The 14641-nt window shown below is 43.1% G+C and overlaps 1 protein-coding gene across 1 annotated transcript in view; it reads right to left on the reverse strand.

Moving 5' to 3' along the window:
• mthl1 (methuselah-like 1) overlaps positions 1 to 14641 on the reverse strand; it is a 331596-nt gene that overhangs the window by 87660 nt on the left and 229295 nt on the right. Inside the window, exon 2 of the mRNA XM_067152641.2 lies at positions 5976 to 6054. Within this exon, the coding sequence (XP_067008742.2) occupies positions 5976 to 6054 (79 nt within the window). The remainder of the gene's footprint in view (positions 1 to 5975; positions 6055 to 14641) is intronic.

Here is a 14641-nt window from a genome sequence, read left to right on the forward strand (position 1 = left end):
AGGAGTTCCATTTCATCGCATGTGAACGGTCCACGTACTATTACATCTACCTAGCCTACCGTAGAGCCATTTCACTACAGTGATCTCTTAATTCAATTGTTCATCAGTATAACGCAGAGACGTCTAATAATACCGTTATTGGCTTTACGCCCCACTAACTACTTGACGCTGATGTGCCGGAATTGTGTCCCACAGGAGTTCGTTTACGTGCCAGTACATCTATCGGCACCAGACTGACGTATTTGAGCACCTTCAAATACAACCGGACTGAGCCAGTATCGAACCTGCCAAGTTGGAGTCAAAAGACCACCGCCTCAACTGTCTGAGCCACTGAACCCGGCAGAAGTCTGTACCTAGAGTACATTGATCTACAATCCTCTCGCAGTGGGCACCGCTCTTGAAATGACTGCTCCCTGTTTTCCAGTGTATGGGACCCACATCATGACTACTTGACAAGAGAACCAGAAAAGATCCAAAGGAAAGCAGCACGATTTGTTCTGAGTGATCTCTGATAAAGGAGTGAAGTTACGAAAATGTTGCCAACTTTGCGCTGCGAATACTTGGAAGTAAGGAGACGAGATGCTCGACTAAGTGGTATGTACCGAGCTGTCAGTGAAGGGATGACGTGGAATTACATCAGTAAACGAATGAGCACGAGCGTGGCTTTTAAAAGTAGAAAATATCATAATTTTCAAGATAAAGTTGGAATTCAAGAGGACAAATTGCGGCAAATATTCATTTATAGGACGAGGAGTAAGGGACTGGAATAAATTATCAAGGAAAATGTACGATAAATGTCAAAATTTTGAACATATTTATGAGAAAATGAAATGTATGGCTTTTAGTGCCGGAATATCCCAGGACGGGTTCGGCTCGCCAGGTGCAGGTCTTTCTATTTGACTCCCGTAAGCGACCTGCGCGTCGTGATGAGGATGAAATGATGAAGACAACACATACACCCAGCCCCCGTACCATTGGAATTAATCAATTAGGGTTAAAATCCCCGACCCGGCCGGGAGTCGAACCCGGGACCCTCTGAACCGAAAGCCAGTACGCTGACCGTTCAGCCAACGAGTCGGACATATTTAAGAAAAAACTAGGTAAACTACTGATAGGGAACCTGCCACCAGAGCGAGTGTCCTGAATGCAGATCATTGATGACTGACTGCCAAGTATCAGATCATCAATAATCAATCAACTTGATAGTAAAACTTGAACTGATGCAGACTTGGCGCGAGTCAACAGATACGGTGGGCTATTACAACGCCCCCTAACGCAGAAGCCCACTGACAAGACATTCTACTTGTGCGAGGACACCATCACTAATTGATTGATTAACACACAAGAGACAGCAATACAATTCCCGTATCTTGATGGTGAGAGACCTTACAGTTAAAGGCCACCGCTCACACCGCACTAAAACAATAAGAGTTATATAAAGGAGTAGTACAAGGTGATTTCCTACTTGTATCCCGTGTGAGTGTACAGCGATTGACCATTAGTTTCTTTAAACTCTCACTCCACGGTGTCACCACTTAATACGTTCGATTACGTCGATTTACGAACATTTTCTACGTCACTTCACTCACAAAACACTCAACAAACTGCTTCCTGAAGGAATACGACAGCTGTTAGTTTATACAGTAACTGGGCATTCTACGTGTTCTTCGGCCTTTCAACAATATTGAAAACCGGGCGAGTTAAGGGCCCGCAGCCGTGAGCTTGCATCCGGGAGCTAGTGAGTTCGAATCCCACTGTCGGCAGCCCTGAAGATGGTTTTCCGCGGTTTTCCATTTTTCACACCAGGAAAATGCTGGGGTTGTACCTTAATTAAGGCCACGGTGGCGTCCTTCCCGTTCCTAGGCCTTTCCTATTCCACCGTCGTCATAAGTTCCGGACGACTCCACGGTAACTAACGAAGATTATCACGGGAAAATCGAAAAACACAAATCCAATGGTTTATCGAAATGAAATGAAATGTCGTATGGCTTTTTTAGTGCCGGGATATCCCAGGACAGGTTCGGCTCGCCAGGTGCAGGTCTTTCTATTTGATGCCTGTAGGTGACCTGCGCGTCGTGATGAGGATGAAATGATGATGAAAACAACACACACACCCAGCCCCCCGCGCCATCTGAATTAACCAATTAAGGTTAAAATCCCCGACCTGGCCAGGAATCGAACCCGGGACCCTCTGAACCGAAGACCAGTACGCTGACCGTTCAGCCAACGAGTCGGACGGTTTGTCGAAGTTAAACAGGGAATGACTGAGCTGGGTATCACAAGAAACGATGCATCAGTTACAGTCATTTTCAGAAAAAGGATTAAGAAGTGTGAGAGATTCCAAGATTGAAAGAAGAAGAAAAGGAAATTTGTCTGAAAGGAAGAAAGGAGGAGGGAACATACTGAAAGAATGAAGAAATACTAGAAAAAGATAGGAAGGCAAGGAGAAGCAGAAATTCATTAATGTACATCGTGATCCACAGCTAGGGCAAGATCGAAGAAAATAATAATAATAATACCGGTAATAATAATAATAATAATAATAATAATAATAATAATAATAATAATATGTCCGCCTCTGTGGTGTAGTGGTTAGCGTGATTAGCTGCCACCCCCGGAGGTCCGGGTTCGATTCCCGGCTCTGCCACGAAATTTGAAAAGTGGTACGAGGGCTGGAACGGGGTCCACTCAGCCTCGGGAGGTCAACTGAGTAGAGGTGGGTTCGATTCCCACCTCAGCCATCCTGGAAGTGGTTTCCCACTTCTCCTCCAGGCAAATGCCGGGATGGTACCTAACTGAAGGCCACGGCCGCTTCCTTCCCTCTTCCTTGTCTATGCCTTCCAATCTTCCCCATCCCCCGCAAGGTCCCTGTTCAGCATAACAGGTGAGGCCGCCTGGGAAAGGTACTGGTCATTCTCCCCAGTTGTATCCCCCGACCAAGAGTCGGAAGCTCCAGGACACTGCTCTTGATGCGGTAGAGGTGGGATCCCTCGCTGAGTCCGAGGGAAAAACCGAACCTGGAGGGTAAACAGATGATGATGATGATGATGATGATGATAAAATAATAATAATAATAATAATAATAATAATAATAATAATAATAATTAGCTTAATAAAATCACTTATATCGAAGAACTACACAAGACGTCAACCGGAACTGGTGTCAAATATCAACACAGCAGGACCAGGGGTTGAAGAGCGAAGCAGGGAGCTGGTTGACCTTCAAGGCCTGCATTCCTGTGCCCCCGACAATAGTAAACAATAATATCTCATGACATCGTCAGGGAACTCATAAAACAAAATCAAGTCTTCTCACAGTGCACCATTCCTGAAAATGATGGGAGGACAAAGTATTACGTATAAAGGACGAGCCAATGTATTCATCTAGGTTAAGCAGAGATACAGGAAGACCAGCTTGAAGATCGTTCTACGCCAGTAACGAAAGTGATACATTGTAGTTGGCTTCTCACCAACATGTCTGTAGTTCGAATTCCAGGTAATGTGTGCTGCGAGCTTGTGACAAAATATCAGGCACGCAGTATCCATGGATGTGTTGGAAGCGCCCCTTCCGTTCAAATTTTAAATACTTCATGAACTGATTGATTTAGAATTTGTATGCGATATCATTTCGTTTAACTTCCTTTATTAAATCCGCATGCTGGCTAGCGCAGAAACTCCCAACCCCTATTGCAAGATCGGCCGTCGCGTCGGTTGGACGGACTCCCGAGCCCCTCTGCAAGCTCGGCCGTCGGGTGGTAGGCCGTAGGAACCACCAAGCCCCAAGGATGTAATTCTGAAGTTACAGACAAGATGACGCAGTTGTACGAACGCATAGTTAAGTTATCCTTTGTATTGCTGTTTAATTTTTCATTAGGTGCATTCTCGAAGTCAGCAGTATATTTAATTAGTGGATGGTGTTATGTATATTGGTGAAGTGAATTTTGTCTTGCGCTAGAGGCGAATTAAGTTATGCATTTGAGTCTTCCAGTACGCTGCGATCTAGCGTAGATGTATGCAAGTTGGAAACTCCCATCCCACTGAACCTAGCATGGAAGACATGGAGACAGCAAGCAAAAAAGATTGAAGGGACTGCGATATTTATTTATTTATTTATTTATTTATTTATTTATTTATTTATTTATTTATTTATTTATTAGATACAGCCTATGGAGGGCCATTTTACACTAATAATAATAAGTTTAAATAAGTATAAAAGATAACAAAGGTATAAACAACAATATTAAGTAACAACAATAATTAACAATTCTAACAGTAACAATGTAATAACAATGACAACGGTAACTGGCAAGTGTCGGTTTCAGAAATTAGGAAGAAGAAAAGTCAAGGGTTGGAGGGACGGAAGAAAGAGAAAACCTGGAGAGGACTTCAAAGGAATCTTTTAATTTTTTGTTTGAAGGATGCGAAAGGTGTGAATATGTCGATATCGGGTAGTGAATTACCAAGAGTAGGGAGACGGTGGAAGATAGAGCGTTGTTGTAAGGTTAGGCGCGGATGGGACACATGATGGGTGCGCCAGTTGCGTGTAGGGCGGGGAGGAACGTGTATAGGGAAGTACGCTGGAAGAGAATTACATTTGGTGTAGCCATGGATTATTTTGTGAAGGTAGCATAGATCAGAGAACTGTAAACGGCTTCTCAGGTCAAGTATACCCAGGTAGTTCATAATGTCAGATCTAGTTTTGTTCTTAAAAACAGGATTGCAAGTCTTAACAATGAAAGTGAAAAAGTTAAAAATACTATTTAGTTGAGATATGTTTGTGATAGCAGATGAGGACCAAATAGGGGAACAAAAGTCAATAATGGGGAGAACATACGAGACAAAGTATAATTTTAAGGCGTTAATATCATTAATTTCAGTAAACCTGTAAAGAATGCCTAGAGTACGCATAGCACGGGATTTTATGGAGTGAATGTGAGCAGAGAAGGTTAGTTTACAGTCTATTATAACACCTAGGTCTCTTACCTGAGAAGCCGATTGCAATGTATTTCCGTGGATATAGGGATTACAGACAGTATTTTCAAGTGTTCAATTCAAAACTACTTAAGGCTCCTTTCTTTTTGGTACCATATCATGAGCAATTAGAAATTGTTGACAATGTTCCACTGAAGCTAACTCGTTGTTTGGAAACAGAAACTGACACATTTACTCAGCATTTCAACGATTTAATATTTTACTTAATATTCTCTCTCTCTCTCTCTCTCTCTGAAGTGTTGACCATCACAGGTATGTTTTGTTTTCTTAATTCTTGCCTTACTTATCCACGAAAAGCCGGAGAGTTGATCTAGTTTACAAGAAGTTTTTTTTTAACAAGTTGCTTTATGTCGCACCAACACAGATAGGTCTTATGGGACAGGATAGGGCTATGAGTGGGAAGGAAGCGGCCGTGGCCTTAAGGTACAGCCCCAGCATTTGCCAGGTGTGAAAATGGGAAACCACGGAAAATCATCTTGAGGGCTGCCGACAGTGGAGTTCGAAGCCACTATCTTCCGAATACGGGATATACTGGCTGCACTTCAGCGACTGAAGCTATCGAGCTCGGTAATAAGGTATACAATATTTTACTTAATGCTTCCATAACCATTCAGTAACCTTTGAAAAGCTAAAAAAAACCACTATGTTTTAACGATAATCGCAAATGAATTCAGTAACATGTTTTAGTTGACAGCTAAGTGGAAAAACCACGCTACGCCCCTGATACGTATGTCCTGTGATTAGCAACCGTACAGGCTGTAAGTGGAGAACAACAATGCGATGTTCCCCGTATGTTTCAGACCACCTTCTCCTGAGACATCCTGACCAGAACTGGTGTGTGACGCGACAACATCTATCTAGAGCAGGAGCTGTGAATTATTATTAACTTATACACACATAATATAATTCATATCCCTCATTAAAGGAGGAGCTTGACGCGAAACGACCTCCAAGCCATGTAATTAGCTGATGATATCTCTTACCTGAAGGTCCACCAGATGTTGAAGCACATGGTGTTGAGCCAGAAGAAGGCCGACAGGAAGAAGTAATGCATAACCACGGCTGTAAAAACAAAACAACAATTACATTAAAGTGATGAAAATACTTGTTAAAATAAGATCAATTCATTATTACAAGACGAACACCTGTCAATAATGAAGAGAGGTATTCAAGTGAAATCTTAAATTCATTCATCCATAAATTAAAACCTGATCAGCTTCGTAATATTTAACACCTCACACAGATTATGTTCATGTTAGAAACAATGAAGTAAAGGCTAATGCGGGAGCGTGACTGCTTTGTGGCTCCTCATCAAAGAGGCCGCGGTTCGAACCGGCCATTGCATGGCGCATTTTTAATGTTATTTGTTTTACGTCGCACCGACACAGATAGGTCTTATGGCGACGATGGGATAGGAAAGGCCTAGGAATAGGAAGGAAGCGGCCGTGGTCTTAAGGTACATCCCAGCATTTGCCTGGTGTGAAAATGGGAAACCACGGAAAACCATCTTCAGGTCTGCCGACAGTGGGGTACGAACCCACTATTTTCCGAATACTGGATGCTGGCCTCATATAAGCGACTGCAGCTATCGAGCTCGGTCACGTCGGATTTTTTAAATATAAAGTCACGTTTCTGTGGTTCAGGTTGTGCGTGAGACCGGAGGCATCCTGGTTATGACGACGATGTGAACAGTCACGTAGGCTCAACCTACACATTTACCCGACAAAATTCATTAAATCTCAGCCACAGACGTCCAAGAGAGATTCGGTTTACTGTCTGCCATCTAGTAGGCCTAGAGTAAAACGGAACGTCGAAGTTGACGAGCAGACAGTCAGATGAAGTAAGATCAAAATGTGTGTACACGGTAGCTGAGGCAATACGATTATATATATTGTGATAGTACATATATCACACCCTCGCACTGTATTTAGAAGTGAGAGATATTATTGTCAGTATTCGATTTATTATTATTATCAGTATTTCAGTAGTATATTTTGTCATGAATATTTGTAAGCTGGGAGGTCTCCATATGCGGTATGAGTAATCTGCTTTGTACAACGATTGGGAAAACATTGCTATTTTAACTTGGAAACTTTGCAGGAGTCATTTGGAACTAACCAGAGCTTGTTGATGTAGTCAGGAGGTTCCGATGACTCATGTGAAACACCCCAGAGTCTGTTATTGTCTTGGGATACTGGAAGAGATTCAGGGCGTAGTCTTGACTAGAGGATCTGCTCATGATTGGCTGGCCAGGATGAATCTAGATGAATCATGTGAGAGGAAGGGGAAGGCTGAGATCTATATATGCACGATACGGCAAGTGAGTGAGGAGTCTGTACGGGAAGGAAGTAGTGCTGAATACACGGGAGTGAAACTTCAAAATACGGTACTGAAGTGACACTGCTGAACTATACTGGACTGGACTCCCATCGTTTGTGGAACATAGTATTTTTATATTTGTGGAACGTGGCTGACCTACAAACCGTGGAGTGCTTAGGCACTGGGTATTGTATCACTTTGTGGCGGCCTGGTATTATATGTTGGAGAAAGCTATCTGAGACTTTCCATAATGTATGTTCAGGAACGACAAGCGTGTGTTGCTCAAGTGAATGTATGTTTAAAACAAGTGTTAGAGTCAGTGAACACAGTATTATGAGGTACAGTATCTGTGTGATATAATAAGTGCCGATTATGAGAATCGGCAAGTCGTGTTAATATAGAGACAGCGAAGGGTTCTTATGTACATATGTATACATTGTTCAACGGACTAACAACAAATGGTGGCTTAGTTCTCGCTTTCGTTTTCCCACTGTTTTCATTGTTGTTGTAAATATGGAGTCTTCCAGCAATCTTTTGTGAGTGTATTATATGTATATTTTGGTGTGTTGATGAGGTGCTCATGCACGAATTTTATTGACAATATAGTTAGTTATTGTAGAATCAGTGGAGTTATTGATGAACCTAGGTGCAGTTCCTACCTATTTAGTCGTTTTCAGAAGGTTAGGCAAAGCGTGAAGCAGATGTACCAGTACGCAGCATTATGTCCCTGGGAGATAAAGAATTATCATGCTCTATCTAAATTCGAGGGATCCATTCTGGTGAACTCTGGCGTCCATACTACGGACATTTCGATTAATTATTTTTATTAATTTAATTTATTTCAATTATTTTATTAAGTTCATGAGTAATTTTATTTATGATTATTATTTATTGGTATTCACAAAAAGTTACAATATATCAGGACAGACAAGACCACGCGATTCCCATAGGCTATACATAGCAATGCCAAACTCCAGGTTGGCCGGTGTTCAGGGATACTTTCTAAAATATATTGAAGTAAGGAACCCGTGGTCTCCGTTAGGTCGTTAGAGTAATAATGTAATTACGATTTATTCGGTTTGTTACCCCATTTTTTACAAGTCGCTCTGCATCGTATTGACACAGATAGGTCTTATGGCGACGATGGGATAGGAAAGGGCTAGGAGTGGGAAGGAAGAGGCCGAAGCCTTAATTAAGATGCAGCCCCAGAATTTGCCTGGTGTGAAAATGGAAAACCACGGAAAACCATCTTCAGGGCTGTCGACAGTGGAATTCGAAGCGACTGTCTCCCGAATACTGGATATTGGCCGCACTTAAGCGACTGCAGCTATCGAGCTCGGTGTTTGGGACCCCTATCATTCCTTTCTCTGTGAAAATACCTTCATATCAGTGAACAAGCCTGTAATACCCAATAACTAAACTGTACAACGCAAAACAAAGTAATGCAACAACCCTCAAACGAAACACGTACACTTTTGTCACAGTGTGTTCAATCTGTTCCGTCGGTGTACTGTACAGTACGTAACAAATGAAGAACTGTTCCCTTGCAGGTATTGTTCAAAATGTTGACGACCATGATCGAGGCATCGTTGGATTCCGGCACATTAAATGATTCCTGCGTGACAACATTCCGACACCCCGGCGTTTGTCAAGAACTAGCATTTATTATTTTCAGTGTAATACAGGCACAAAACTAACTGGGGCAACAAACCAAACAAAATGCAATTACACTGTAATGATCCACCGGAGACCACGAGTCCCTTATTCCAGTACAAAGTATCCCTGAACAACCTCCGAGAGTTTTTCGGTGGAGTTCGGATTCACCCTGTACAAGCCCTGGGCTTGCGGAGCTCTAGAGCAGTCGATGGTGAATGCGGAGGGAGCCGGCAGCAGCAGCAGCACGCTGAGACGCTTGTCACAAGTGCCTCCGTTTAGAGAGGTGAAACAGGTGTGGGCAAACCCAATTCTGCCCATATACAACCAACTCGACTAGCGGACACAGCCCCAGCTGCCGTAGCAATACAACGTCCTAGTATACCCCGAGCATCCTCGTTATCATCAGATCGACAAGAAACAGCGTATGCAGACGCAGGGCAACCCCTAAACACGGCAGCAATACCTGCAACTATAAATGAAATCAGGACGTAAACACGGGACATCGGCAACCAGATAGCCCAAGTGCAGACTCCTAGACGACCTACAATCCCAGGACAATGGCGAGGAACAGGAAATGTCACAGCAACCGGACCGATGTCTACAACTGGTACCACCAACCTACGGTAATGGCCTGCAACTTCCTCAGGGTAAAATCATCATCATCATCATCATCATCATCATCATCTGTCTAAAGCCAATGCTTTGTCTTCTCTGTCCTCAGTTCTCGTTTTATTTCATAATAAGAACCATAATGAAGACTGTATTAAGTCATGTCAGGGTATTATGACGGAAGATGTGGCCAACGAATTTAGCCCTTCTCTGTATCGTTAGCATCAGTTCTCTCTTCCCTTGAATTTCTTGCAGAACGCTTTGGTTTGTTCTCTTTTCAATCCATTTAATCCTTGGCATTCGTCCACAGACACATATCTCAAACGCTTGTAGTCATTTCTCTGGTTGTTCAAGATTCACAGTAATACAATAGCACACTCCATATACAAGATCACAAATTTCTTCCCAATTCCAAAATCTAAATTTGCACGGATTAAAAGATTTTTCTTATTACTAAAACGTCTGTTGGACAAGCATTATTCGCCTTTTGATCTCTTTGCTGCATCTGTTGTCACTGATTATCAGGCTTCCTAAATAATAGGACAAGTTACCAGTTTCCCTTATCTTTTCAATAAGCTTGATGTTTGTGTGAATTCGTTCAGGATATTTACTCACAACATTCGTAACATTAATGTTTAAGCGTGAATCTGACAATGCTGATGACAATAAATTCAACATCTTTAACAATTTCTCGAAGTCAGCTACAACTGCTATGTCATCTGCAAATCGAATGCAATAGAAATGGTGCCCATTTACGAAGAAGAAATATCGCCTGGAGGAAGCCCTGAAGGGTATCCTTCTTCAAAACACAGTAGTCAGAGATCATCATGATATCGCTACCATTATTATGGCTCATGCCTATCGCTTGACCATGCTCAATGCACGTACCCCTACAGTCGAGTAAGTCTTTGATCAACAGGCTCTAATCACGACGCCAATTGACCATCGCGTAGAGCGCGGATTACCTGTATGTATTTCGCTGTGTGTACTGATGTCAACAGAACATCTCCCGACATCACTCGTTCACCACTTTCGCTATTTTGCTGCGCCAACATTGTTTCGCCGGCTTGTACACATTCACGCCATCTACTGGTGAGCCTACAAATTAGTAAATGCATTAGCTGCAGCGAGCTTATTTCTGAGCAATAACATTGACTTACTTTTTTGACTACACTCGTACATTAAAATGCCGTATAATATTGGTTCGATTAATGTCGTGTGGCCACGGAAAGACCTGTTGCAGATTGTGTGTGTGTGTGTGTATGTGTGTGTGTGTGTGTGTGTGTGTGATGAGATAGGGAGAGGGTGAAAGCCAGTGTTGGCGCATAGCTTACTCCTGTGGAATACGACCAAGGGATCTTCTCAAGACTTTAACGTCGCCGTTCGACGGAGGAATCATCCTCATATCATATGAACACTGCAGAGAGGATTGATATTGAAACCCAGGCTTTTGGCACGCAATCTAGTGATCAGAAATTGTACATCACCACCTCCTTTACACTACCGGCCCACATTCTGATGGTGGTTTCTTCCTCCCCCCACCAGGCATAGCCCAATGTGCTTCATGTCAGTGTAATTATTTGTTTTGAGCTTTAGTTTGTACAGATTTGCAATGACTGGTCACTTCGTTTTTTTAAGTGGTGAAAGTGCTAGATATCTATTTACCAAGAATTCCTTGTCAAATATGTTTTGTGGAGTGAATGATAACGCGTTTTTAATATGAATCTTATTCGTTTTTCATCGAGGAAGTTGATTGCGTGTTACGAGCCGCGTAGCTCTAAGTTTACACTCCGGAGGTGATAGGTTCGAGCTCTACCATCGGCAGCCCTGAAGATGGTTTTCAGTAGTTTCCCATTTTCACACCAGGCAAGTGCTGGCCATGTCATCACCAGTCTTTTCCTATCTCATCGTCAATGAAACCCTGACAGTTCTAGGACGGCAGGAAAGAAAAAAAAAAATATTTCCTGGCTTTTACGCATCTGAGACCAGTTTTACGACCAGATGCCTCTCCTGACACACGGCTCTACTCCCTGACTGCCCGGAGGAATAAGGTAGCTTTCTACTGTCATTTGGCAAGAGTGTCTTCCCACAGACTGATCAAGTGCCTGTTAACCTTCTGCTGAAACAAGAAAGTCTGTAGGCCCCTACTTCTTGGCTGACAGAGTGAAAAGGACGTAAGAGAACTGGGGCTTACAGACTTGCGAAATAGACTAAGAAAGATTCCGAAGAAAGTCCGTGGTTTTCAGAAAGAAACTTTGAAGAAGAAACCCCAGAAAAGAGCTATATCGCGAGAAGATGCGAGTATAGTGTGGAGATCAAAGATCACTGATTGACTAGGTGGTCCCAAGCAGAAGACGAACTGGCCTGGTCGGGAATGGAAGATTGCTAAGCCAAGATAAACTGGGTTAACGACGATAAACCAATAACAAGCTGCCACAAACTACACACACCGCATTATCTCTAACTTCCAAACTTAAAAACAAACCGCTATTGCATCTCAGCTGGTGGAGGAAGAATTAACAACTTGTGGTTTGCGAATGACACCACCCCGCTTGCCAGCTTTTAGAAACTTCCATGTTTCATACCTGACCTTTATAAATAGGGCATCATATTCTGCTGCTGAGCAGCTCAGTGCTAAACCAGTACTTTCTTATGGTCTGAAACTGCGTCCCCAGTTAGATATTTACAAGATATTTACGAATAACGTAGTTCCTTACAGATACCTCGTTTTTGTGTTTAAATAATTGCAATTTTCTTTCTTTTCCAGCCTGTCCTTTAGATCGAAGGCGCAGACTTCAGTTTTTGAAAGATTATGTTTCAGCTGGTTTCTCTGCAGTGCAGACTAAGCTCGTGATAGCAATAGCAAGGTCATCTGCATATATGAATCTTTTGGTACCATCTAGCAGGGTTTGGTCATTGGTATACGCCCCGCGTTGTACGGGTAGCGTGCCTACCTCTTACCCGGAGGCCCCGGGTTGGATTCCCGGCCAGTCAGAGATATAGTTGGGGACAAAACATGACGGCCTCAGTTCCTCGAAGCGAGCTGGAAGCCAGTAGTTAATCACACCCTGCACCCTGCTGAGTTAACGAGTTCTAAGTGATCCTTGTTTGTCTTGGAGAGGCTGCCAAACCACTTTCTTCCTCACTCTCTGTAGTATTTACCCTTTCTTCGTGTAGAGAGCAGTAGCCGATTTGGCAACTCTGGCTGTAGTAGAGGTAGTAAATCCTATAAGTCGCTAATAGACACCGAGCCGCCGCTGGAAAGTAGTGATGTGAGGCGAGGTCGTCATGATTTGTCCCCAACTATACTTAAGTGGATTTGAGGGTTGGTTCAAGGTCTACTCAGCTACGTGTTTACGAATGAGGAGCTATCTGACAGCCAGATAGTGGCTCCGGTCTAGAAAGCCAAGAATAATGGCGGAGGATATTCGTCCTGCCGACCATATCATCCCTCTGGGGGTGAGGACGGTAGACTAAAACCCACGGTAGCTCCTGCATGTATAAGAGACGACTAAAATGGGCCGAAGAGGCTCTGAATTTGGGAGTGTGGGTTGCCAACCACGGAGCCCTAGCTGAGTCCTGGCATTGCTTCCACTTGTGCCTGGCTCCTCACTTTCACCTATCCTATCTGACCTCCCTTGGTCGACACTTGTTCTTTTTCGACCCTAACGCTATTAGATTCCGAGGGCTAGGGCGTCTCATTTTCACGCCCTACGTGGTCCTTGCCTTTCCGTGGCCGATGTCTACATTTTTCGAAGTGCTGTACCCCTTCCATTCTTCCTCTGATTAGTGTTAATAGATGATGGTTGCCTAGCTGTACTTCCTCTTAAATCGGTAATCATCACAACCACCACCGACCATACAACACCTCGCAACCTGCAGGCCTTCGGGCTGAGCAGCGGTCGGTTGGAAGGTCCACGGGGTTTGGTTTGGTTTATACAATGAATAGTATTTGGGCCAGAACAATACCCTGGGGAAACCCAGAAAAATCACGCCACCGTGGTTCGGATTTCAAATAAAACTGGGAGTTCCTTGACTATGATCATGTCATCAACAGCCACGTAGAACAACGTGTTTAAATCTTCAACTAACTGTCTGCATGCAAAACTGTGATGTAAAATACTACGTTTCTTCTAGTTACTCTAATCAGTCTTATTCATACTGCTTCACTCATTAACGAAACTTACATTAGTTTTTTCCTCTGCAGCGTGGACCATGCGTAGTAATAAATTAAAGGCGCCTTGGTCTCAATGGTAGGCTTGTTTTATCGACCGCAAAGAGAAGGGAAAGAGAGTGAAAGACGGATGGAGAAAAACAGTAAACTGAGACACTAAATATGTTTATATGTCAACTCTCGGAACTATGAGCATGATTTATGTCTGGTTTGAGAGTAGGGTGCTGGCTCCGAGGCGACCTTCACTTTCACGGGCGAGTTATCGGGTCATCACATCCACCACCATTACCAGCACTTCACCCGGCTCTGTGATAATTTCACTTTCTCACAGATACGCTCGAATAGTGAAAGTTTTCCTCTTCGGGTGTGGCGGACAAATTGTGTATGATGCCGCCTCCCTATAGCATCCAGAGAAATCCATTCGCAGAGTACTGAAGCTACTTACAGCAAAGCAGTGACTAACCATCTCCAACCATCCTTCAAATCATATTTCCTGACCCACAAGTTACTGGAAGCAAGGTTCATCTGAACTGTGGCATACAGTTATGAGATTGGCATTACAAAGATTAAATTTCAAAGTATTTAGAAACACGCCCAGTGTTGCTGCACTCTATAAGACTGCGATAGATACCTCGGTCCATGGAAGCAATAATCTCTTAAGTCAGGGATGGCAAGCCTGTTACACGCGTGGCACTAGGTGACACATGAATACGACTTCTGTGACGTGAGACAACATACTAACACATTTAAATATTTTTAACATGTAATTAATAGGTCTGAAATCTAGTAACATAGCGTATTTTACATACATATATCATAATTACAGACCGTTATGCCTTTCAGCGTTCAGTCTGCAAGCCTCTGTGAATTTACTAAACGTCGCCACAATCC

Source organism: Anabrus simplex, chromosome 8 (genome assembly GCF_040414725.1).
Source record: "Anabrus simplex isolate iqAnaSimp1 chromosome 8, ASM4041472v1, whole genome shotgun sequence".
NCBI classification, from domain to species: domain Eukaryota; kingdom Metazoa; phylum Arthropoda; class Insecta; order Orthoptera; family Tettigoniidae; genus Anabrus; species Anabrus simplex.